The 27,664-nt window shown below is 31.7% G+C and overlaps 4 protein-coding genes and 2 pseudogenes across 6 annotated transcripts, besides 2 other annotated features; 3 read left to right on the forward strand and 3 right to left on the reverse strand.

Moving 5' to 3' along the window:
* Positions 1-981: part of a mobile genetic element that runs on past the window's edge.
* A 10-nt stretch (positions 982-991) lies between these two features.
* On the reverse strand, positions 992-1,894 carry TVAGG3_0365800 (protein serine/threonine kinase protein; the record flags this gene model as incomplete). Its single annotated transcript, XM_001311750.1, has 1 exon — positions 992-1,894. The coding sequence occupies one exon, from the start codon at positions 1,892-1,894 to the stop codon at positions 992-994; it is 903 nt and encodes a 300-aa protein (XP_001311751.1).
* A 1,186-nt stretch (positions 1,895-3,080) lies between these two features.
* Positions 3,081-16,979: a mobile genetic element.
* On the forward strand, positions 3,205-4,155 carry TVAGG3_0365820 (uncharacterized protein; the record flags this gene model as incomplete). The annotated part of the gene is made up of 1 exon (XM_051231574.1): positions 3,205-4,155. The coding sequence occupies one exon, from the start codon at positions 3,205-3,207 to the stop codon at positions 4,153-4,155; it is 951 nt and encodes a 316-aa protein (XP_051101304.1).
* TVAGG3_0365830 lies at positions 4,219-9,393 on the forward strand (annotated as a pseudogene). Its single transcript has one exon. A coding segment is annotated over exon 1 (5,175 nt).
* Positions 9,413-9,685, forward strand: TVAGG3_0365840 (uncharacterized protein; the record flags this gene model as incomplete). Its single annotated transcript, XM_051231575.1, has 1 exon — positions 9,413-9,685. One exon carries the CDS (start codon positions 9,413-9,415, stop codon positions 9,683-9,685), a length of 273 nt encoding a protein of 90 aa, XP_051101305.1.
* Positions 11,314-12,516, reverse strand: TVAGG3_0365850 (annotated as a pseudogene). The gene has a single exon. A coding segment is annotated over exon 1 (1,203 nt).
* Positions 16,980-19,756: 2,777 nt separating the features above from the next.
* On the reverse strand, positions 19,757-27,305 carry TVAGG3_0365860 (beige/BEACH-related family; the record flags this gene model as incomplete). The annotated part of the gene is made up of 1 exon (XM_001324039.1): positions 19,895-27,232. The coding sequence occupies one exon, from the start codon at positions 27,230-27,232 to the stop codon at positions 19,895-19,897; it is 7,338 nt and encodes a 2,445-aa protein (XP_001324074.1).
* Between the last annotated feature and the right edge of the window lie 359 nt (positions 27,306-27,664).

Genomic DNA, 27,664 nt, shown 5'->3' on the forward strand with positions numbered 1-27,664 from the left:
TCTTGGCTACCTATTTAGGCTCGAAAAGCAAAAAATATCAAAAAATACAACTTGAGTCCATTATGACCCTTTCATGGAGGTAGTTTTTATCCGCTAGTATTTTCCCTTTGAATCTCTTTACAATTCGAAATCAAATTCAAACCTCAGTAGAAGAAAGGAAGAATCGACTTACTACGGTTGTAATACGAATAAATACATATGTTTAATTATTTTTATTTACATAATAATTGTTTGAAGCTCATATTCCATCAAATTTTTAAATAAAAACATTAAAATGTTGAAAATGTTCATATATTTTAATAGGGTTTTGGCACTTTATTGAGGAATTACTACATACATAGTCGAACTGAACTTGATATTTTGAAATTTAAATTATTTATCAAAATTAAAATTTAACTTGAAATTTATAATTATTTAGTCATATTTTGCATAATTCTAAGTAGATTTTGTAAAAAATCAAGAAAGAAAAATTTTAACGTGCATTATTTTTTCTTTTTTATAATAATACATATTATTATATAATTAACATATTCATAATGTTTCACCCTTTCAAAAATATAATCCTCCTCTCAAATAAACGTACATACGGGTGGCCTCTTTTTTCAAAAAATTAAAATTTGAAATTTTGGGCTCAAATATTAGAGATTTTTTCAACCTTCAACGATATATGTTGTCTATATCAGACCTCCTTTCTTTTTGATACTTAACATTGTTCCTAAATCTTAGCCGTTAAGGTTGTTCTGAAAATATTTTTTTTTTTCGAAAAAATTCGAAAAAAATTCTTAAAATTCAAAAATCCCTTAATTCCTGAGGATTTTGGAAAAAAGTTTTTACATGAACATGTGTATATTATATGAAGTATATTGATAAGGTAAAAATCAAATTTTATTGCATATTCATCGAGAAAATAAACTAACGAATCCCTCAAAATTGAGAGGGTAATCCTCCTCCTCTCAAATAAACGTACATACGGGTGCACCCTTAAATACAATTAGTTGATTTCAGGACGAATGATTAATTTTGTGTTTCTGTTATTTGAAGCATTCTTTGAGCTCAAGACAGCTGGCATGGATAATGATCTTGCACGGACATTATTATCTGGTTTAAACTGCAAGAGATTGATGACTTGCCTTGCAGATAACCTTTCATCTGGATTTTTAACTAAGAGTCCTTCAAGAATTGTTTTCATCATGCCATAGCATTGTGCTTCAATGTCTTTAAGTTCTCCCAAGTACTTGAGGAACTTTTTTGTTGAACATTCTGGAAATGGAAACTTTCTGAAGACTGTGTAGTAGATAGTTATGCCTAAGGACCACATGTCTGATTTGCTTCCATCATATGTATCATTATATATGACTTCTGGAGCAATAAAATAAGGAGTTCCGCACGCGAGATTTAAGTTTCGATTTTTAGTTTGAACACCGAAACCGAAGTCAAGGAGCTTAACATTCATATTTTCATCAAATCCGATATTCTCCGGTTTGATATCTCTATGAGCAATTCCTTTCGAGTGAAGATAATCAAGAGCCTCTGCTGTTTGAATAATAATATTGTAAACCATTGGCTCAGGTAATTTATGCCTTGTTGAAGTAAGTTGGTGTAATGTACCGTTAAGCAACAATTCCATGATGATTACTATAAAATCTTCAAGATAGATGACTTCATGGAACTTTGCAATGCGAGGATGATCTATTCTTTCTAGTATTCTTAGTTCTGATTCTACATGTCTCAAATACTCGTTGCTTTCAGAAAATAACTCTCTTGGAATGAATTTAGCGGCAAAATACTGACCCGTTTTTAAACAGTAAACTTGGTATACAGAGCTTGATGAACCTGTGCCAATCAAGCAGCCAAGGGCATATGTTTTGAATTGGTTGGGGATCTTGGCAACCATCCCACAAAAATAAAAACTGTTAGTGTCGAACTTTTGAGATAATTTGTATGTCTTTGAATTTTGTGATCCCTTAACCGCGAAAATAATCTTTTCGGTATTTTGACTCTTTATGTGTTGTTAATCAATTATGTTTTGAATAGAAAATTTGAAAATCAGAAGGGTGTAAAATTAAGTTAATATAAATTTTTAGATTGATGATAAATTTGCTGTATACATGGAACTCTACAAAAGTCATACGTTTGCGTTCATGAATTAAAAAAAAATTCAATATGCTTTGAATTCAACTATTCAAATAAAAACGTCCTCCTAAGAAAACTGCCCATCACACTCGTTAGAAATAACTAATGATGCTGGATAATATTGCAAAAAATTTTGAATTTTCGAAAGTTGGGAGAAACGACCAAAAGTAATAAGAAATATACTATTCAAGGCCTGTAAAGAAAAACCTAAACTATAAAACAATAAATTTCTATTCTCAAATTTGAAATTAAACTTTCCATCGTGTTCTTCAATTATTCCTTGATAAATAATTTCGCAATAGTATTGAAACACGAATAATTCCAAAATTCCATTTTTATTTTTACAATTTCAAATCAAACTAAAAGAAATTTCGTTTATTTATATAATTAAAAGATGTTTCTGCAAATACATACTCTGTATAGTATGGATCATCTATTGGGCCATCCTATGGATGTCTATTGATTATTTCATTTCTTCAATAACACATATTATGATCATATTAATACTTTCAAATTCATTATTAGGACGAATCCAGATCGAATCAAAATACGAAATTGTCCTATACAGTTCAAATCCTCTGTTTTTTGATGGGTCAAAACAATAAAAAAAAAAGTTATGGGTTAGTAGTATATGTTGAAGGGTTTTGTGACTTTTTTTGTAAACGTAAGAATTCATACATTTTTGAGCGATTTTGTATCATTTTTTTTTACATATGAAGTAAAAAATGTATGATTTTTACGGTTTTTATTCTTACGTTTTTGAATAAATCAAGATTTAAAAATTTTCAGAATCGTAAGAAATTTTCACTAAACCCATACATAATGAAATAAAAAAATAAAAAAAATAAAAAAATAAACTTTAAAAATTCATGTCTTACATTTTTTGAATAATTTATTTTTTTAATTCGTATGAAAATGAGTGTCAAGACTAACGACGTTAAAAAATTGGGATTCACAAACGAGGAAATAAAGGATATATTAGAGGAGGCGAGTTATGAAGTTAATAAATATTATTTAAGAAATTGTCAAAAATTCGCGGAGTTATTAAATGATTTAGATTATGATGGAAAAATGAATAAAGATGATGTTATAAATTTCTTATATCCCACATCTGAAGAAGAAAAACCTAAAGAACCTGATGTTTTCCCTGAATATTATGAAGAACGGATTAAAGATGATGAATATGATGAAATTGAAAGACTGGAAAAAATAAGAGATGAAATAGATGAAAAAATTAAGGAATTAAGAGAAGTTGAAAAATATAATGAGAATGAAGTAGAGGGTTTAATGAATATCCCAGCTTCAGAATCAGAAGTTCAAAAATCTCATGAAGAAAGATATAAAAATTACTTTTTGGAATCTACTAAAAATTTATTAGATGGTGAAATAGATGAAACACTTTCAGAAGAAGGCACAAAATTTATTCATAAACATAAGTTACAATTTATTGACGATGGAGATTATCCATGTATATTACTTTCACCTCCTCTTGATTCTGAAAAATTCAAAAAAGCACTGAAAAATGTAACATATGCAACAAATACGATTAAGAAAGAAGACCATGATATTTACACAAATTATTATTTAAATAAATGTACAGGTGTTGATAAAGTTTTTGATTTGTTAGATAAAATATCAAAAGAAACAATTGGTACATATAAAATTTTATGCGATTGTGGTTTCATTATTGAAGATACTAATAATGTTTCATATGAAAGAACAGCACCGAAGGAAGACGAAGTTGAAAGGTCTATACCATTCGTTATTAAGAATATAAAAGATATGAAAACTTATAAACATTATATTTATTCATTTATTTCAGAAAAAATGGAAGCAACCCATAAAACATCATCTCATCATTTTATAGCTATTCATACATTCCTTTTCAAAGTTGTGAAATTAAATAAGACAGGAATTAGATTTAATGTATCAGGGTACGCATTCTTGAGTAAATTAAAATGTATTCGTCACGTCGCAGATGATAAAAATTTATGTGTTCTTAATTCATTTTATGGACTTTAGCCCTGGACTTTAAAAAAATAAACTTTATTTTTATTTATTTTTTAATTTTTTATTCTTACATAAATGAACAAAAACGGAACAGCTAAAATGAATGATAATCAAATAAGAGCCGAAGGTAGAAGGTTATTTAAACGCTTCTATAACATTCCTGATGGTGTTAATCCTAAAACTCGTAGAAGTTATTTAAATGAAGCCATAGATGCATATGAAGGATTTGACATTTCATCAGAAAGTGAGAGGTTAGCAAGAATGTTAAACGTTAATATTGATTTTTATTATTGTGACCCTCAACCAGAAGACGTAGACATAAATAAGGTAGACTTTCCATTAGTGGAATCAATAATGATAGATCCAGAATTTGAAACAGTAAATATTTTATTAACACAGAGTCCATGTGGAAAACTTCACGCTGACAGAATTACAGACGTTGAAGCACTCACAGGATATAAAGTTTGCCCCTTTTGCAAAGAAGAAGTATATTCTATCCGTGATGACCCAGAAAGGAAAAACCAAAGAAGATTTTTAAAACATTGTGAGAAATGTAAAGAAAATAATGGAAGATTAATTCAAGACGTTCAATTGCAAAACACACAACAACCATATGCACCACATATCACGAAACAGAAGATATATCAATGGCTATTAGCTCACAATTTGCAGGAATATTATAAACCAACAAGATATTATATTACTTTTGACTTCGAAACATTAGAGACTAAAGAAGAACTTCAACTTTCTGAATGTGCAACTTTGAACGCTTACTTAAAACCATTTATGGTATCATCAACTGTCAAAATAAAGCCGCAAACGGACTCTTTGAGTCCTGAAGGTCTTTCAGACCGAAGCGGCGAGGTCGTAGACCGTGATAAAACATTTACGAGGAATTTTTGCTTAACATCAAGTGATTCTTTTATTTCTGATTGGATTGAGTTTTTATTTTCAACCTGTTCATTAGTTGCTAAATCAAATATTGAACAATATGAAGAATTAATGAAGCCGCAAACGACCAAACGGCGGGGACTTTGTCCCATACATTAAATGAAAAACAGAAGGAAGCATTTAAAGAACTTCTAGATGAGGAATTCAATAAAGTGAATATCATAGGTTTTTAATTCGGGAAAGTTTGATTTAAATTTAATTCTTCGTGATTTAAACACTGCAAAATGGAAAATAAAATCAATGCTGGGTTCTTCTTCTCAATTTAAGCAAATCATTGTAAAGAAAACAAACTGTCCATATGAATTAAGATTTATTGACATCAGAAATTATATAGCGGGTGGAACATTAGACCAATTCACTCAAGATTTCGGAAACAATAAATCACGTGTTAAATCCTTTTTCCTTATCAATTCATCACATGGGAGAATTACGAAGATGAATTATATAAAGTGGAACCATTCACTCAAGATTCATTTTATTCAGCATTAACTCAAGAAACAATATCCGATTCAGATTATCAAATATATCTCAATGATGCTAAAAATTTTGAGAATAGATTAGAATATTTTATTCATTATTGCAATAAAGACGTTGAAATTATGATTGACCCAATTGATAAAATTATTGAAGAAACATTTGTTTATAAAATTGACATGCTTCATAATCTTTCTTTATCATCGAATGCATCAATGATTCGTTACGCGTTAGCATATAAGAACTTCAATCCTAACGAAACATATCCAGAAGAAGAAAATGTGGAATCAAGTTTTGAATTAACAAAAAAGTATTGGAAATATAAAATTGATTCATATAAGAAACAAGATGAAAAAGCAGAAAGGGATACTAAAAACAATGTTTCAATGGATGACTATCAATACTATCACGATTTAATCCTTTCATCTAAATGCAAAATGTGTGGTAAAGCGTTTACATATGCTAATAAACCAACATTAGATAGAATCGATAATGAAAAACCACATACCAAAGAAAATTGTCAGTTAATGTGTTGTTATTGCAATGTCGTAAAATCAAATAAAGATGAAGATGTTCAACGTTTAAGAATCAATTTAAGAAATTATGCATTAAAAAATAATTTACCAATGACTCTAGATTCAGTTGAAGCTTATCACATCCTCCGTAATGGAATTACTGGTGGTTTATCAAATGTTCAACATAGAGTAAATCTTAAAGGAATCACGCACATTAATAAACTTTCATATAATCCAGAAACTAAAACTGTATCAAATGAGGACACTTCCAACATTATGACTCATTTCGTTGGTGTTGACTTTAATTCATTATATCCTTCATCATTTTCATCTAATCCTCATGATTTCATTCAATATACTGACCATAAAATGTATATGCCGGGAAGATTGAATGGTGTTATCATTTGTGATACAGCAACAAAGAAAGCAAAAGCACTGGGAATAATTAAGAAGAAAAATACTTTATTCGTGGCTGAAGTAAAGGGTCACATTGATGAAAATACATTAATGATTACATAAACTTTTTACCAATAATAAGAAACTTTGATATTATCACAGATGAAAAAACAATTGGTGGTTTTATGTATAATTACATGAAATCAAACAATCTACCAGTTGACCAGAAACAGAGGAAATTAACTCAGTTAGCATCACACACACAACCAATATCAACCATTTTCTTCTTATTATCTTTGGTATCTAATAGACAGATTTCATTTTATCATTGATGACATTCAATCAATTTTAACATTTACGAAAAATACTTGTTTTAATGAATTTGCGAATGAATTTATGAACGAAAGACAAAAGGCTGAATTAGAAGGAAATAAAGGAAAAAGTTTATTTTGCAAGATTTCACTTAATGGATCATATGGTTACGATGCAATGAATACACAAAATTACGCAAAGACTAAAATAATGAATGCACAGAAGGCACGCGTTGCATGTATGTCAAATAAGTTTAAAAACATAAGAGAAATAGGAGAGGATACGTATCAAGTGATGCTTAAAGATAGATTTTATAGATGTGATACATGTTTACAAGAGGCATTCTTCACTTTAGATAACGCAAAATACTGGTATTTGGTTTTCATTTATGATTTTATGTATAAATGCATGGATGTTAATCGTTTTCATTCATTGAAGGTGATACTGATTCATCTTATTGGGCAATCGCTGGCGACCCAAATCTTCCTAACACTCAAGCATTTCAAGCAATTGTAACCGATAAAAATTTTATGATAAAAACATTTACAAATTCGCACCTTTTTGATTTCTTCTGTTTTTAATGAGAAATTTAAACCTAAATTAAAGAATAAAGCTGAAGAAAAAGCACATGAAGAAGAAGTTATTGGGTTTAGCAATTGAGAAACAAGGTGATAACATGGTTGCTTTATGTCCTAAGTGTTATACTTCATTCAACGGTTCAATTGATGGAAGTGATTTTAAAAAGATTGCACAAAAAATGAAAGGAGTTAGTTTACGACAAAATAAACAATTAACACCTAAAAATTATTTGGATATAATAAATGATAAAGTGATATTTGATGGTCAGAATATTAATTTACAACTTAAAAACGGGTCAATGACTCGCTTAACAATCGGTAAGACTGCATTAACAGGAGCACACACTAAGGCTGTATGTTGTGAAAATGGATGTTGTATGCCATTTATTTAATAAAATGCCACAGAAGAGACAAAAGGAACCGTAAATAATGGTTTTGATACTATGATTCAAAGAGGCGGGCACCCTTAAAACACTTATTTTATTTTTATATAAATGAATAGCGTAGATTTAAAAAATTTAATTGATGATTTAGTACTTAATCAAAATTTTCTTAATTATTATGAATTAAAATCATATCTCCAAAAACATGATAACAATATAACGGGTGATGATATGGATTATTATTATTCGTATTATAAAAATGAAGTTTTGAAATATCATGATAAAATAATTTCTAAAATTAAAGACAAAATTAAAAATAATGAATATTCAAAGGGAAAAAGTAAATCACAACTTAAACAATTGAAAGATTTCAAAAATAAAGTATTAACAGAAGAAGATATTGATGAATTATATAAATTATATAAATTATATAATCCTGAGCCGCAAAAACCAAAGGAACAAAAACAAAAGGTGCAAAACGCCCAGGTCCTTCAGACCATAAATGAAGCACAAGCTTTAATTTATGATTCATTAGTTAAACCATATTCAGCCCGACTTTTAAATGAAGATCAACTTTTGGAATTCATCCTTCAACATAAACTCGAAGCGGGAAAGTATATCAAACCTTTATATACAGCATATTTAAAACAAATGAATAGAATACATCCAGAATTAATGAAGGGGGGAATGAAATCCAAAATCAAAGCAGATAAAATTAAACCACCTGCAACACCAAACCCTCCAACGACAGTACCTCCTCCTCCTTCAGTTAATCCTTCATCATTCACTTTATTATATCCATTTCAAACATTAAAGAAGCAAAAAGATTTTAAAAAGGATTTCAAAATATTAAATAAACCAACTGACCCAAAAATTCAACCGTTAAAGGAAAAATTTAGTCGCCCTTCATTTGCACCATATCCATATTCATACGAAATCGATCATTTAGAATATTCAAGAGGAAACGTTACTTATTTATTTGCCATTAACATTAACACCAGATATTTATATTGCATTCCGGTGAAAGGGAAAACAGAACAGGAAACAAGAAGAGCTATTCAATACTTACTAGATCATGAAAGAGTAGATAATATAAGGGGTGATGGTGATAAAGGATTTCAGGCAGCTATGGCTCATTATTTCCCACAAATTAATTTTTACTTTTCATCCTCTCCATATACGTTTCATAATAAAATAGTTGATGCGGTAATGAGAACTCTTAGAGATGCGTTAGGGGTTAATGGTCAGATATACTGGGATGGAAATCATGACTCCATCATACAGCAGTTAGTATATTATTACAATAATACATGGCATAGAACAATAAACATGAAACCGGTGGAAATGAAAAATGATATTTCAAAAGAATGGGAATATATTAGAAAGCAAATGGAAAGGTTGAATGATGTTAAACGTGAACAAATTAATTCGGGGCTCATGAATTTTAAACAAGGGGATAAAGTTTTGATTCATCTCGATTATGGAAAAACTGATAAATCAATGACAAAAAGAAGACGAAGATTTGACACAATAGCTGAATTTGTTAGATATATTAACGGCAATGCATTAGTTGAAGTTGACAATAAATTAATAGAAATTCCGATTTATTTTATTACTCCATTATATTTAAATAATATTTAATTTTTTTATTTCGTAAGAAATGAGTAACAACGAAGCAGTCAAGAGTCCAGACGATGAATATAAAAAGAAACTAAACAGAATTAAATCAAAAATATGTTATTACAAAAAGAAGCCACAATGTGGTGGGGTTGAAAACGATAAAGAGAGGAAAGAAATAATCGAAAAATTAGAAACTTATCGTTCAATCCTTAAACTGAGTGAAGCAAAAATAAAAGAATTTAATAGAATAAATAAATTGATTGGAAGAGATGAATTTAATAAAGATGAATTTTTAAACTCTATCCAAATTTAATTTTTATTCCTCTTCGACAACATCTCTCTTTCCATCATTACCGCATAACCACATTTTCTCAATTTTAGTGGTTTGTTATTTTTAACATGTTCTTGCATCATTTTTATCATTTCCTCCCTTGTTATGATTCGTGGTAAATTTTGAGCTTGTGGGGTATTCATTTATGATAAAAATAAAAATTTGTTATCACTTATTTTATCGTGAATGTTTTTAGGTTATTCAATAATTAATTATTTTTGAATAACTGGGAAATAAATTTACGTCAAATATGCAATTTATAAAATCTTATGTCGACAGGCTACGTAGCACAGTGGTCTAAGGTGGTGTTATGGAGGGGTCAAGGTCTGTGGTTCGAACCGCGACAGCGCCGTATTTTCTTATTTTCTTTATTTGTCTTGTTTGTCGTGAATAAAAAGTATCATAAAAGTGCTCTATCTTCCACGGGAATAAATAAAAAATTTACTTTATTTCTTCTTTATTTCTTCTTTATTTCTTTGTTCCCGTGGAAGAAGGGTTTTGCTGTTTTTTCTCAGCCGAAATCAATGATTTTTTCATTTTTGGAATCCTTAGCGAATGAGGAATCTTTTCTCTCGTGGAAGCTTTGACCTAAAATATAATTTAGGTGAAGAGGTGAGATATCACCTGTTTTTTCACCTGTTTTTATGGTAGTAGTGAAATAAAATTTTGTTATCAGTTATTTTATCATCATTTTATTAAGTTCATCTTTAGTTAATAATTTGAATGGATTCGCTAATGTTCCACCTTGAGTCACAACACTTGCCCCGGCTAATTGTGAAGAACCTGGGATAAGTACTCCATGAAATGATTTCATTGGTATCATTAATTTAGAAATAGTTGGCTTAATTAATTTGGTCATTTATGATAAAAATAAAATTGCATAATTTAAATTTTTTTTCTTTCTCATTTTCTCATTTTCTCATTTTTCATTCTGTTTTGGTTTCAGCAACTTTTCAAGTTGTTGTCTTGTCAGTAACTTTAATTTTAACTTTGGATCAAATATTGGGTTTCCATCTTTATCTCTTCCAATAACACCATATGGTAGAATCTTCATTTATACTAAAATAAAAATTTAAATTATGCTGTTTGCTCTTTTGGAGCTCCTAAAGTTTGTTTCACAAACATTGAGCTTCATTGAACTCTATACCATGCGAATACAGTCATAAATGGTGGCATGTAATCTTTACTTTGTCCCGTTGTTTGTGTATATCCTGAAACGCGATGTGTATGGTTTCCTTCTCCCTGAGTGTCACTCCAGTAACAATTTATGGCAAATTTAACATCATCTTTAACATCATATCCTTTACCTTTTGTCATTCCTGACCAATCCCAATATCTATGCTTATGCCAACCTGCTTGAGATGTGCTTAAATCTATGTAGTGACTGTGTGCAGGTAAATTTTCACCGTAATTGTTTTACTTCCCCCTGTTTCCTTTGAAGAGTTTGCACAATACAAAAACCTGTCGACTATTTGTTCCATGCACCAACACCAAACATTGCTTGAGGACCTCTCACATCCATAGATTATAAATAGAACCTACTGGGTTCATTAAATCAAACATATGAGATATTATAGGATTGTCTCTTTTGAACTTAAAATATAGTGTAACTATTTCGGGTTTTTCTGGTTTGTGTCAGAATATTTTTTATAATATAATCTTATGTTTTCAGGGTATGTAAAATCTTGACTATAATATTTATTTTTGTCATCTTCATAATAGTATACTATTCTCGTTTTTTCTATTGCATTATATCTTTTATATCTATAATATTCTAAATATAATGTTTGCTTTTTTGGTCTACATGTGCGTCAACACCATAGTCATAATAATACGGTGCTGGAGCTACGTTAGACAATGTCATATCCGTCATTTCATAAACTCTTAAATATTTCTTTTGTTCGTCTCCATATAAGTTTAAGTAGCAGTTGTTGTCTAATGGAACTTTAACTTGTGTGCCATTATTCTTTATATAGCCTACATACATTTCATTGTTATTTTTCGGAATGAGTTTATACCGTATACCATTTCTTAAGGACTGTACAAACTCCCATCTAAAATATTTGTTTTCTTCATTGACGAAAAGTCGCCAACAATAGTTTCAATATTTTTTGTTCAACTAAACTTTGGTATATTTCGTTAACAAATGATATATCTGCTTTCTTTGCTAACTCATCGTTAACAAATTCCTTATCTGCTTTCTTTGCTAACTCATCGTTAACATATTCTTATCTGCTTTCTTTGCTAACTCATCGTTAACATATTTTATCGCTTTCTTCCCTAACTCATCGTTAACATAATTATATCTGCTTTAAGGTCTAAACATTCTGAAACCATCCTGTATCAGCTTTAGTTTTAAGAATCTTCGATGTCCGTTCATGATACCATTCAACCTTTCTATAATTTCATTATCTTTTTCATTACATATTCCTTATCTGCTTCTTCATTTTCATAACATCCTTATCTTCTTTGCTAACTCATCGTTAACATATATTATCTGCTTTCTTTGTAATCATCGTTAACAAGTTTATCTGCTTTCTTTGCTAACTCATCGTTAACATAAGTTATATCTGCTTTCTTTGCTAACTCATCGTTAACAAATGATTTATCTGCTTTCTTTGCTAACTCATCGTTAACATATTCCTTATCTGCTTTTTCATTATGTCATTTAGGAAACCTTTTATGAATTCCTCATTTAAATTAAATCTTCCAATCTTCAAAACTTTAGGAAATGCATTTAATGCGTAATATCTTTGTTCTTCTGGTGGAATTGATGTTATATCATCCGTTATTCCTTTAATTTTTGAATTCATAAATAAAATTTCTTTTATATTTGATATCACTGCACCACCTTTGCAAACGAATTCGAAATGGTCATTTTTCAATACTATCTCCAAATCTCCATATTTCAACATTTGCGTTTGTTCTGCCGTCTTTGAATTATATGCATATGGCGTATGTAATGGTCTGTGGTTGCTGTTGTTTAATCATTTATTACGATTTAAAAATAAATATTTAATCTGTTATCTCATCAGCTATTTTTTCTATTTGAAATTGCCATAATATTTCATTCATAAATTCTAAATCACAATCAAATAGGTCAGTTATTCTAAATTTAATATTTGATAAATCTTTTGAATGAAGAATAAATGAATTCCCGGATAATTGAAACGGATATGATAAAGAAAATATGTTTAAGTTGATGGATAAAATGTTTTGTATTGATGGGTAAGAGTTAGGGTCTAATGTTTGATGTGAAAATCTCATTGGGGTATTAACTTTATCACATTTGATTAAAATGAAATTAGAACCAGTGTCAGAATACAAAACATCCCCAACATCTTTTTCAAAATTTAATATCCCCAACAATGAACGAAGACGAGGAGTACAAAATTTAATTTTCAGCGGAAATTTAATAAGGTTATTTATTTCATCAAGTTCAAAAAGTTTATCAGGTTTTGATTTAAAATTTTCTTCATACCATACGATAAATGATTCATTTAAATAACTTAAAATCATGTTAATATCCCATTTCGTTATCACATTATTTATATACATATCATACGTTTTTTTCATGGTCATCTTTAATAAATGATATATAATCTGAAGGGTCTAAAAGAATGGGATTAAATTTACCACTCACAGAAACGAGAGTAACATTATAAATTCCGCTAACTGTTAAATTTAATTCACAGTTATTATTCGAAATAATATTGATAATTGACATTTTTTTATTACGATTAAAAATATGGTAAAGCGTTATTTTCCAGTGATAAATAAAACTAGAATAAGATTACCTCAAGAATTCATAAATTCAACGAATAAGAAATTCATTCATGTTATAAATTTTAGTGTTTTCAGAAAATATGAGTCGATGTCATATTCATCATCAGGTTATATTTCACTTCATTCAAATTTAGTTCAATCAAACCCATATAATGACCATTTCATAAGATTTTCAGATGGTATTAAAAATGTAATTGATAGATTAAAATATGAACAGATTGACAATATCGAATTTTTGGAATTTTGGTTTAAATATCCGATGGAAAAAAGATTGAAGTTAAAGATAAAGCTGATACTATAACAAAAAAATTACAATGACCGATCCGGATAGTGGGGAACAAAAAAGAAATAAAACAAACGATAGAAACTGGTGAAAGGTCAATTATTATCGATTATGATTCAAAGGATTATTATTCGATAATGTTAATGCTTGAATATTAAATAGCCTTAACAAAGAATTTTTCAAGTGATATTTTATATTCATCAACTATTTTATTATAAATATCATTATATGTTAAATGAAGTTCAGTTGTTGTTCCGTTCTTTGATATCTTAATTGTGCTAATATCCTTTATAGGATTTATTTTTGCAACTGTTCCGCAGCATGAAACCTCATCATCTATGAAAAATTGAATCTTCACGTCTGAATCTTGAACATCACAAAGAATGGCGATAATGTGAATTAATGATTCATAAGGTAAAATAATTAAACCGGATTGGTCAATTAAATTTATTATTGAATCATAATTATCAGTTATGATATCACGGTAAATTTTCATTAATTCAGAATTAATGTCTTTTTATATGGGTTATCAAGTGGTGCTGGGTATGTTGGATAAGTGGGAATTTCAACAGGTTCTTTACCAGGTTCAGATAAAATGATTGGGTCTCCATCTTCTTTTTTTCTCTCCTCATTCTTCGGTAAGTCACGAGTTAATAAATTTGGTTGAGTTGCTGACCTTGTTAATTCAGGACTAACATTAACTTTAACATTTTGAATAATTCGTGATTTATCATCATTTACGTTATAACCAACCGTAATCTCTGCTTTTGCGTTAGTGTTCTTTTGACTAGTGAAACGTCTTCTCATTTATATTCGAATAAAAAAATATATTTAAACTTTTATTTTGCTGGAACTTTTGAATCTATTATTTCCTGTATTTGTTCATGAAGTTGATTTTTAGCATTTTCATCGAAATTAATAGACCGAATATATTCATTAATTGCATTCTTATAATCATTTGATTTCTCAAATTTTCTTTTATCTGATTCCTTAACTAAATCATAAGTTAAACCTCGTTGCTGATATAATGGTTTCTTAATTAAATCTTTGAATGCTTGAGATAAAGCACCTGATGCAATTCTTGCTACTATAATTGGTTGGAATTGCTGTTTAAGTTCATCTTTAACATTTGCGAAAACTGGATCGAATAAAGCAACTTTAAAGAATTTCTTAGCTGGAATTTCAGGTCTTAAATTTGCATATTGACCATCAAACTGGTTAGAATATCGTGGTAATCCATCCGGTCCCTCTTCAATAGCATTTAATTCTTCATTGAAGTAAGAATATGGATTATGACGGTATGAATTAATTGGACCATTTTCACCTTCTCCAATGTATTGTTTAACAGCTTTTCCATTTTCATCAAATTGCATAGGATAATGTTCATTATATGCTTTACGTTTAGGATAATCCGTCATTGTTAATTTATACCCATTTATGACTTTAATATTTCCTTGACCATCAGTAACGAAAACTTCATTTATTCCATCAGGTTTTCCATTTGGACCCGTAATGTCTGCTTCGTGTGCTTCCCAATTTGGTCCGTGACGTTTGGCATATGCTTGAGCTTCTGGTAATGTTAAAACGTTTCTCATTTGTTTAACATCCTTTTGAAGACCGGCAACAATGTGGACTAATTCTTTCATTCCGTCTGGAACTTTCATAGTTCTATTATATGCACCCTTTTTGTTTGTTCCTTGTTTTAATGGAACCTGTAGAAGATTTGCAATTTCTGTCATGTTTAATTATAAATAAAAAATAAAAATTAATTATAAAAAGTTATTCGAATTTAATGGAACCTTTATTTAAATCAACTATTATTTTTCCATGTTCTCCTAATTGTTGATATTGTGTGTAAAGTTCATTAATGCTCATTGGTAAATTCACTTGATAAAGCATAACGTTCAACTGTTGACGACTAAAACCACTGAAAATGAAAAGGGTGGACAGGTTTGATTTAATGTTTGTGCTTAATGCTTTAAAGTATTGAACAGCCATGAAGAATGAACACTGAATGTGTCGACATTGAGTTAATAATTGATTAAAATATGATTTCTCATTAGTTATTAGTTTTGATTTCACCGCATCATCTAGAAAAATGAGTGAATGCAAAAATTCTCTATCAAAATTTGAAATAGAAAGTGTTTCAAATAATTCATCCCGTTGTTTATCAATAATTTTATCCTCTAATCCTTGCTTCTTGATTGTATTATATAATTCTTTATACATTACAAAGTTTTTTAAATAATCTTCTGCTTCTTCTTGTGATAAATAAATAATTGGAATTTTGATTAAATGCTTTAAAGATTCAAATGTATCATCTGAAGGTGAACCTGAACGGTTGATATAAATTAACACATGTGAATAGGGTGAAGTGTTAGCAATAATGATAATTTGTTTTAATATCGTTAATGTTTTACCTTTATTTTGTTTACCAATTGCTGCAGTGATTGAATTTAAGTAACATTCAGAATATGGAATTTTCATTAATTTTTCCTTAGATAGAGCATTTCTATTATCACTCAATGCTTCATTAATCATATCATCTACGTATGTATTATATACTCCTGCTAATTCTTCATAAGGGGTGGATGAATTTAAATCCATTTAATCAAAAATAAATTTATAATTTTAAACATTTCTATTCATCAATATTTCATCATATGAACTTCTATACTGCGGTGGTGTACCTGTTGGATGATATTTCAAACCTTCATCCGGTGTCCATGTCCAATATGTAGTCCTAGTAAACCAAACCTGAGGAGGATTTGTCACCTTTGAACAGTAAGTGTCATTTTCACCCTGAATGATTGGATAAGCTTTCACTTGTACTGTAACTTGTGAGTTGAAAGTTTCTAATCCATCAAAGAATATACCCGCTCCATCACGTTGAACTGGAATAGTGCATAAGAATGAAGTTTGGTCTTTCCATGTTCTAGCTAATGGCGTGCCATTATCATCATTCAGTGGTCTAGTTAATGAGTCCTCGTATTCTTCCGTGCATTCATTCACTCCATCTAAATCAGAAGCTTGAAGCATACGTGTAAAGAATATGTCGCCCACTGTGGTCATCGCTTGATCGGGGAAGTTTCTGGAATCTATAGTGACCTGAAGACCTCGAAGCATTGGATTTTCTAAAACCGTTCTTTGCATTGCATTCTTCGGAAATGTTAACACAACATCTGTAACATTATGAAGAGCGTATGAGAAATCTGAGCTATACCTTCAGGAGTGATGCAACCTCCATTTAGTGAACGAACGTCAATATGTTGAGCTGGAATCATGAATGGATCTTCCTTACTAAATAAACGTGGTATTGCTTTAACTGATTCTTCAATTAAACCGTATCCTGGTGTAATGCATTTATCCTCTAAAACTTCCATCTTTGTGCATGAAATAATAACGTCTTCAACTGTTGCGTCAGCAGATGTAGCGGCTAAGCTTGTAATTAATTTGGCAGGAAGTCCGATTTGTTGGAATTTGCGATCATATTTATAAACATGATTCATAATCTTTTCATAATTTTCATCAGTTATCTTTTCATAAACGTAATTTTGTAAATCAGCAACTCTTAACGGGTCAACCTGACAAAATACTAAAGTATCCCTGAAAACATAATATTTAAGAATGATTTCACCAAATGATTTAGGATAATCATCGAACGCCTGAAATGCTAACAAATCATTTACCGGAATAATCATATCAAAAGTGACATCAACTTCTTCATTTGCTTTCTTGAAAACTTCTGAAGGGTCAATATATTTACCACATACTGAGTTATCATATTTTTGAACATTATTATATAACGAATGAACAAACTTTTTAACTTTCCTTTCTGATTTTGGTTTATATGTTGCAAATGCGAAAGATTCACGGGCGCAATCCATCTGAAGATAACCGCATCACCTCTTTCGGTTTCTACTTCTAATTGTTTAAAGCTTTGATTTGATGATTTGTAACCAACGAATAAACGCATGCATTTAAAAGCGGCATCACATGTGAAAGCTTTATTTGAAACTAGAGTTGCTTTAACTTTGCGTTTAATATATGTGTCACCTAATTGGTTCACATCATGAGCCGGATTTGTAATTCTTAAATGAGTTTGTTTATCATCAAAATATGGAGCATCAGAGTCATAGCATGAACTTTCAAGTTCTCTATAATATCTTCTTCCATCATTCTTTGCGAATATTTCATTTATCTTTTCGAATGAATGAAACACATTTCCATTAATCGGTTTAGTGTTTGGCACTAAATAGTTAGTCGTCATTTATTATTAAATAAAAAATCAAAATTAAAAGATGAAAATGAATTTTTAATTTTAATGAAATAATCAACTATGGCTGCAGGATTCTTTAAGAAACTGTGGGATAAAGTAAAAAGAGGAGCGCATAAAGTTTGGGAAACATGAAGAAAGGAGCAAATTGGATATTTAAGAATAAAGAAGCAATTAGTGACGTTGCTGAACAAATAGCACCTAATGTTCCGGTAAGGGAAGTATTAAATAAAGGAGATAAGTTTATCGACTACAACCGATACTAAGATAAAATAATATTTATTTATTTTTCCACTATCTACCCCTATTTTATTAAGTATTCCTTCAGCAATTCCACCAACTGCGTTACCTGCTTGTGCTCCCATCGCTGGATTACCTGCTTTAGCACCTAATACTCCTCCTATGATAGTTCCTGCCGTTTTCGCTACTGGTGCCAAAAAGTTTGCAACGGGTTTAATAATCTTTTGATGAACCCAACTTGCAGCTTTCTTAATTCCTTCCCATAATTTTTTAAAGAATCCTGCCGCCATCTCTGATTTAATATTAATTAAAAAATATATTTCATCACTTATATCTAATTTTTTATTTAATGATAAATGAAACCGATTTTAAAAATAAATGAAACAGAGGAGGAAGAAATAAATGAAAGTGAAAATGTTCAACAAAAAATAAACGTTGTTAAACCAATTACTGAAATAAAAATTTTTTCATCTGTTGAAGAATTTAATGATATTATGCTAATAATAAAAAATTATTTGAAGAATTGACAACATGTAAATTGAATAAAATGTTTAAAGTTGAGGACAGAGTCCAAGACCCGGAGGGTCATGGATTCAAAATTTCAAAAATAAAAGGTGTTGTTAGTTTAAAATCTATTCCTCAATCAAGAATCACCTCATTAATGAAAATAGATGATTTAACAAAAAGAATAGAAAGATTGAAGAAAGAATGAATCAAATAATTGATTTCATAAATTCAAATAATCATTAGTTTCTTAAAGTTCAATGTTGAACTCATCAAATTCATCTTCATCATCATTACCTTTAGTGAGTTTATTTACTCTTTCAACTTTATCTTTTGATAGTCTTTCGTTTAATTTTTTCTGAAGTTTTTCGTTACCAAGTTCTAAAATTTTACATGGATGATATTTAAATCCGTTAAATTCTTTTTCCTCAGTTTTAATCATTAATCTACAAAGAACTTTAGTGAAAAGGTTTTGTTGTTTAAACCACTTATCCTTAATATTTGTTATAAATTCAATATCCGGAATTAATTCCCAAATTTTTGAATTTTCGATTAATTTACCATCAAATGCAAAAGCAATAGGTTTAATATTAAACTTACCTTTATAAAATAAACTTTCTATGCAATCATCAAAATAAACGTCTACTTGTTTAACATGGGTGAGAATTGGTGAAAGTTTATTCATTAATTGATTCACAGTCACGAATTTTGATTCACTCATTTTCATACGAATTAAAAAAATAAATTATTCAAAAAATGTAAGACATGAATTTTTAAAGTTTATTTTTTTATTTTTTTTATTTTTTTTTATTTCATTATGTATGGGTTTAGTGAAAATTTCTTACGATTCTGAAAATTTTTAAATCTTGATTTATTCAAAAACGTAAGAATAAAAACCGTAAAAATCATACATTTTTTACTTCATATGTAAAAAAAAATGATACAAAATCGCTCAAAAATGTATGAATTCTTACGTTTACAAAAAAAGTCACAAAACCCTTCAACATATACTACTTGGGTTCTAAAAAAATTTTATATCGCTAATAAACATATTTATATATAAAAACTAAAAAATAAATAAAATATAAAAGTTATTTGTTTCTCAGTCCAAAATAGAAGAAATAAAAATAATTCTTCCATCTTGTATGACTGCAGTAACAATTCCTTCTTCTTCGTGGTAGATCACAGACATCACCTGAGCTTCAATTCCAAAGATTCTTCTTCCGATATCGCAATAAAAGGCTTCGAAATGGAAAATGTCTCCTTGGTCTGTCGCCATGACGATGTAATCGAATCCCTTCGCGTTTTTGTAAGTATACCAGCAAGAAACTTTCGAATTAAGTTCGCATTCGTTTATTTTGTCTCCGTTGACAGAATAAATCTCGATGAAGTGCTGTAAGTATCCCTTGGATAAATCTGTTGAGTAGACAACGATGAATCCCCAGCCGCGAGTGATTAAAATCTTAATTGCCCTTCTTCCATTCAAATCAGCAATTCTGACGACGTTTCCTGTGTTCAGGGAGCCAATTGTCAGTCTGCAGTCCTTTGTTCCGAAGCAGAACATCTTAAATGGAATAGAAATCGCAACTGACTTCACTTTTGAGGAATACGAAGGAACGGTGAACAGCGGAGATGTTCCTTGCAATGTATCGTAAACGGTGACCACATTATCGCTGTTTGACGTAATAATGTGGTTTTTATCGGAATAAAGCGATGTAATTGAAGATCTTTGTCTCGTAAAGAGCGTAACTGTTGGGAAGGCCTTGTATATCTCGCATTTGTTCTCTTCCGCGAAGTAAATCGTCGAATCATCTGTTTCTGTGAACAAAATTGATTCTGATGCTCTGAAACCTTTCACAACCTTCGTCTTGGCCGTGGCAACACATGAGATGTGTACATCAGACACTATAAACCCTTTATCGCTGGAATCCTTTCTTAACCGAGTTGTCGACTTTTTCAGAGAAGTTGGCGGTTTTGACATGACATGTTGAGAACTCATAGATTTTGATCTCAAAACTGGGGAATTGACACTTTTACTAATGGCTGAAACAGTCATTTTATTTAGGGAAGAGGCGTCGAATAGGGCAGTCATAGAGACACAATCCTCGTCAATTGTCGTAACCTTGCATTTCGTGGGCGAATTGGTCAATGAAATTGTTGCAATCAACAGATTTGTCATCTGCATATTGACTGAAACGTTTTTGGAGAGCGTAGGGATCTTCTTTGGTAAGATTGCACGCTCAGGATGCTTGGTTGCGAACAATTGAGGCGGTATCTGGCCGACATGGGACAGAATTGCCTCATTTTCAGCTCTTTTCGCTGGATTTTCTGTTCCTGGCTGGTTCCAGATATCGGAATACATCTCTCTGATGTACACATTATCATATTCATACGACTTCTGCTTGTATCCCCATACCAAATCGATCCAATTTGATAATTTCGAGGAAACAAAGTCAGATTCAAGCGCTTTTCTGTTCTTATACACGAAATCAAAGTGGTTCTTCGCCCATTTCGGCATCTCCACATCGCTATTTTCTAATCCAAGGTTGAAATTGTCCGAATTTACCAAAAACTCAGGACAACAGAAAAATTCTGGTATGAGTTCGCGGAAATCATTCGCGTTACATGTTGCAAACTCCCACAAACTTGGAATTGAGTGGAATAATCTCGATGGAATGTCAAATCTGCCTGATTGCATTCGAATATGGAGAGTTGTGAATGGCTCGAGCCTTAATAGCATCAAAAAGATGCTGAGAGGGCAGTTGTACGTTGAGGAATAAAGGAATGGCTCCTGAATTCCTGCAGCTTTGAGAGCATCGACTCTAGATCTAAGTAATGAGAGTCTTTCTTGGTTGAGAGCTCCTATGGGCTTCGTAAGGTCTCTGTATGTCTTTGGATCGCTGAGATCTAAGAATAATGACTCATAATCCCTTATAACCCAAGGAATTATCGGGTAAGCGGACGTGTCGTTGAACGACCTGCCCGATGACCTGTTCAGTTCCATCAGGTACTCGAAGTTTGAGATCTGGCCACAGCACCATTTTGGAGTAAAATCTGTGGTGGCAAAAAACGGTTTGAATGGCACTTTTTGTTTGAAAATTGCCTTTGGAGTTTCTACCAAATCGAAGTTCTGGAGAATTGTGAGTGAATTTACTCCGGGGAAGTTGATTAAATATGTCAAACCGTTTTCTAAGAAAATTTCAATGGCCGTAGGATGGTGTAATCGAGTTCTGAAGTAAATCCTCTCTATTGAAGCTGATTTGATGACGACAACCTTGTCATTTTCGAAATTGATGAAGATCTGGTCTGTGAACAGAGCGAATTTCGCTTTAAATACCTTTTTCAACTTAATTATCTCGCAAGGAAGCTCTAAAAGACATCTTTCCTTAATATACAACATGCTGTATTCCTTCTTACTGCTGCTTTCGTCTGTTTCGCTCTCATCCAAATCCAAATCTCCGATTTCGAACAGAGGAGCATGTTTATCTTTCTCGTACGTCTCCTTCAGCTTCCTCTTCTCCTCTTCCAGGGCTTCTTCAGCCGACCACCAGCTTCCTTTGTCCCTCAAAAGAGAAGCCAAAGTGTGGTCGTCGAAATTGTTGTTTACCTTGATGTTCGTAGGAACACCATACGCTGTGAGAACGTTGTCTCTCTTGTAATGGGTGACTTTTCGGAGAGAATCTGGCAAACTGCACTGCCAAGGCGAATCTTCGAGAGTTAGGACATGCCATGACTTCTGCCAGAGCTTTCTGTTCGAGATCTTGTTGGAATGAATCAAATCTTCGTCGTCGTTTACTCTATTATTCGCCATACCAACTAATTCGTCCGAAATCGATGCGAAAATCGCAAGAGCTGTCTTGGAATTGTTCGTTTGCTCTCTCATTATCGCTTTCAAACTGATTAAAGGTCCTGCATCTAAAGCTCTGTCTCTGAATTTGTTGTCTAGGCTTTGTATGTACTCGAAACACGCTTTTTCTTTGGCTGCACGAGTATTCTCGTCCACATTCTTGAAAACTTTGTCTTTTGAAAGGATTTTGTCTAAATATAGCAAAGGATCTGGTAATTGTTGCTTCATTTCTGGAGAAATCTGGTCAAGAACTGATTCGGATACATCAGATCCGCTTTTTGTCAAGAAAGCAGTGATAATCAGAGCAATTTCGAGATATTCTGGGCTTGGAGCGGACAAAAACAGGGTAATGAACTGCAGAGCTAAATCTACATCAGCCCAACTGTCTTCTCCGTCGAATCTCAGTCCGAAAACGTAAGAATACTCTCTATCTCCTGCTAATGCGAGTTTATTTCCTATATCGTACGGCATAATCGACAGTAATTCGGCTCTTTCCTCATTTAACTTGAAATCTTCTGGAATGTCATCATCAAATTCATTCAAACCGTCAATGTTTACAACGGCTAGTGAAAAAGTGACAGATGGTTTGAATTTTTGGAAAATTGAATATCTTCTTGTAGTCATTTTCTGGAGGATTTTGAGTTTTGACATGGCTCTTAATGCGAGCTGTGGGCTGTAATTCTCGAGATCTTCCACGAATTGGACTATGGATTTCCTTCTGATCGAATGTCTTGCTTTTCTCTTCATAATTTTCTGCGGACTTGACTTTGGAGCTTTCGGAGGAGTTGCGGGGACTTTCTCTTCAAGGTATCTCCTTGATCTCTTCGGTTTAATCAGGACATATGGAGAATTCGAGTAAAGTTGGGCCAAAGCCAAGTTATTGTAGTTCTCAATGCTATGGAAGAACATGAAGTGCGTCATCAGCTTCGTATACTCGCCAAATGTAATTTTCTCCGGATTACTATGAACGATGATTCCTACGTTAAATATGACATCGTGGATCAAATCCTCTGTGTCTTGTGAGCTTCCATCGAACGTTCGGCCAATTACATCGATCATTGAAATAAAATCGGATAAATCTGGCAAATAAAGATCGATTAAATACGTAATGAGCTTGTGTACGATCTTTCCTTCCAATATGTGAAGGCTGTGGATCAAGAAAACTGACCAATTCTTTGATTGAGTGTATTCTTTCTTCGGAGGAAGGTTTTTAATGACGTATTCGATGCTTTCTTGGCCTAGATTGGCTGCCATCCACGTGCATGTCGTGAAAAGCTCTGGTGTTGCTTTGCACATCGCTACAAAAATTTCGAAATTCGATTTCGTAATGAAATTGGCCGAAAGCTGGTGTAATATGATGTCCAGATTATTCGAAAGGCTCAAATTTGTGACAATTCCGGCCTTATGGGCATCAATTAAGGTAGATATGAGAATAACCGCGATATTTTCGGAATTTGTATTGAAAAGGTACTGGACCAAGAGTATAAGAGAAGAATTATCAACTTTGTTGAGGATTCCATCGTTGATTAATTCTCTTATGAAAACTAAAAAGTCCGTAATTTGGTTTGGATACGTCGTAGTGAGAACATGGCTCATTAACAATGAGAAATCGGCATCTGTGAACTTCATGGCCGCTGCGTGATGGGCCAAAGACAAAACATTTTTCCTGCATTCTTCAACATTGATTTTCTGGCCACGGCAATGGTCTGTATGGTAAGATCTGTGCTCAGCCTTCTCATCTTCGTACCAATAATAGAGTTTAAGAATGGATAATAACTTTGAAAAACTCAAAAACTGAATTGTTGGGGAATTGGGAGTACAAAGACTTCGACACCAATGTCTGGTTATTCTCGTGTGGTCAAGAGCTTCAGTTTTCATCCAAATTTCATTATTTAATAATATCTCATTAAATAATGATTCTTTTGCATGAAACACGTTGAGATTATTGAACAACGTGTAGAACCTCATATATAAATTATATGAAATATGGTTTTGGTTCGAAGATATAATTAAATGAGAAATAATTTTGAAACCTTCGTTATCTGCGAAGATTTTCTGGGCGAAGTTACTCATCATCAACGCGTCTTGAAGCAATTCGACCGTACTTTCCGCATAAAAATCGATCTTGTTCCCTTCAAAATCGTTCAAATCCCATTGTGCGAACAAAGGAAGCAAAACTTCGACACCGCAGTGGTTGACCAACACTTCTGCGAAGTTGAATGTTCGGTTGTATTGATAGGAAATGTTGTCAACAACGATATCGTTGTTAATTTGGTTAATTAAGGTAACTTCGTCATCTTTTTCTATTGGAGATAGATAGAATAATGCTGTAGATTTGCTGGATGGTACAATCGAGCACTTCCTATCGTACAATTGGAGAATTTGTTCTCTTGATAAACAGGAAGGATAAAAGGAAACTGGGCCAAGGTAGCTGCATTGTGATGGCTGGGCACTATCGAGTGTAAGTCCACCTATCTTGAGGCCTTTAGCTTCAGTTTGTTCGAAAATTATTTTGGGAAATAGGTAAAAAGTTGAATCTTCGCCATTAACTGAGTAGCTACATGTATTCTTATCATCTTCTTGATGCATAGTGAAGCCGATTGTTACTAAATTCCACTTTTTCGGTGGAATAGAAATTTCAGTTTTTGCTGTGTAGTCTTGTCCTCCTTTTTGCATGTAGATATATATTTGATCCTCTGCAATGAACACTCCAAGCTTACCATCTTTCTCATCTACGGCCAGGAAAACTTGTCCGAAATATTTGTTCTCAATTTCTTCAATATAGATCCAGAAGGCCAATGTAAAGTTCTTGTTAAAATAGGAAGTCTTGAATCCTCTCATTGTGAACGTAAATTTGTCAATTAAAGGTAAATACAGATTTGGTCTGTATTTTGAAGCGGACATCATCTGCATCATTGATTGTACAATGGAATTGTGATAGAAAGGAAGCGATTTCCCATCATTCGGACAAATTAATCTGATAAAATACCTTACAAGGCTTGCAGAGCTAATTTGGCTCAATATAACCGTCAAAATATTGAGAATTAAGTCAATTCTGCTGGTGTTTTCTGGAGTTTTTTCCTTATTTCTCCAAGAATAAATTAAATCTATTAAATAAAAGTCCAATTCTCCATTGTGAGCCATTATAGCGTTACCCACTGAATCACTGATGAGTTCATGAACGAATTTGAGGACTGTATCGATCTGAGAAGAGTTTTCATGTATAGATATTAATAATCTTAGAGCTTTTCCTTCTTTTATATCGAAATGGTTGGTCAGAAATGTCATGTGCTTCCTGGAAATGATCTGAAGAACCTTTACAAATATGTTTGTCGTTGGTTCATTCCTGTAAATTATAGAAATCGCGTTTTGCATTGCGATTAACTCGGGATTGGCGAACTTATGTTGCACGGAGTTAGCATAGAATGAAAGGACATTCTGAATGAACAGCTTGGAATCAGGAAAATCCTTAATATTTACGATACCTAATTTGATATCTTCAAAAAGTGGGTCAAAAAGTGAAGATATGTTAGGATAAAGTGTGAGAATTGTGGAGATAAGCTCGAATGTGACACATCCGAGTTGAACAACTTCAGGATCGTTGCAGTTTTCCACACAAAAAATTGCAAGTTGGTAAATTCTCTCAAGTAACTCTATGTTTTGTGATGATTTCTTGGTACTGATGTATCTGTTGATATGGGCAATGCAGAAACTTTGCATGGATTGGTCACCCAACATACCAATAAATCCAGAAATGAAAATATGGTTCGTAAAGATCTCTTCTATGAGGTTATCATCGAGTAAGTAGTTGTTAAAGAATATAATGAGACCAATCTTGGCTTTATTAATTGCATCTATCTCTCTATCTGATAAATTTTCAAAAGATTGATAAAAAATCATCGCTTGCATAACTGATTGTAATAATGGTTCGATGCCGTCTGATTTGAGATCAATTTTTGGCTGCAACGATATCATTCTACGCATGATTTCTGCAAAAATTAATGGATGTTGGAAATTTGTTTGAATTATTGCAACAAAATCCTGTACACCACGTAGAAGCATCATATTAAAGCAATATACTCTAATTGTATTGATAATTTGGTAAAAATTATCATCGAAATTTTCGTAATTTGTAACCCAATAAGAGAATATATATGGAGAAGTTATGAATGATGTCGGTGGTGATATGCTGAACTTCTTTGAGATAGAAGTAAAGATAACTATAAAAGCTGTGAAAATATCCATAGATCTTGGGTTTTTGACGATTTCAGAGTATTGCTTGTCACAAGCTTTCATAAACATAGATGCTAATTGCTTGTCATTCTGTAAAACTTCAATAATTCCTTCTACTCTTGAAAGTGCTTGAGGATGGATGAGTTTTTCGCGAGGAAGAAGAGGTGGAAACTTTTCTTGCTTATAAAAGTCAATCGATGCAGGTAGTGTGGCTTTCTTAATTATCTTTTCCGCTGGATCATATAATTGACCAAGAGTTAAAACAATAGAAATCGTTTCCGATGGAACATTGATGAACTTTGGGGTCTGAAGGATCGTGTTGATAATAGACTTTGGTAATTCATCAATGTTCGGTAGCATTTATAAAAAAAAACAAGAAAAAAAATTTTTTTAGAAGATTGAAATAATCTGAATTTCAAAACAAAGTGAAAACTACCTAAAATAAGTGTCCATTATGTGACGCATATATTTTATTGAAATATCTATTGTTTTCTAATTTTGGAGATAAAATTCGAAATTATTTTATTTCAGAGTTTCATTTTGTGTGATTTAAAATTTAATTTATGTGAGAAATATATGCCAGGAATCGGAATCGAAACACAAACCGATAGTGGACAATTTTGAAATTTCAAAGGGTTAAATTGCTTATGAGACCAGAATCATCATGATGAGCTGTCGTACACAATTTCATTTTATAATCAATAGCCTTGGAATGGTCTACTCTTGAGTTATGTTTGATATACCTTGACTATAATGTCCCGAATTTGAATTCAGCGTTGTAGATAGATCTCA

Source organism: Trichomonas vaginalis, chromosome V, assembly GCF_026262505.1.
Source record: "Trichomonas vaginalis G3 chromosome V, whole genome shotgun sequence".
Taxonomy (NCBI): domain Eukaryota; phylum Parabasalia; order Trichomonadida; family Trichomonadidae; genus Trichomonas; species Trichomonas vaginalis.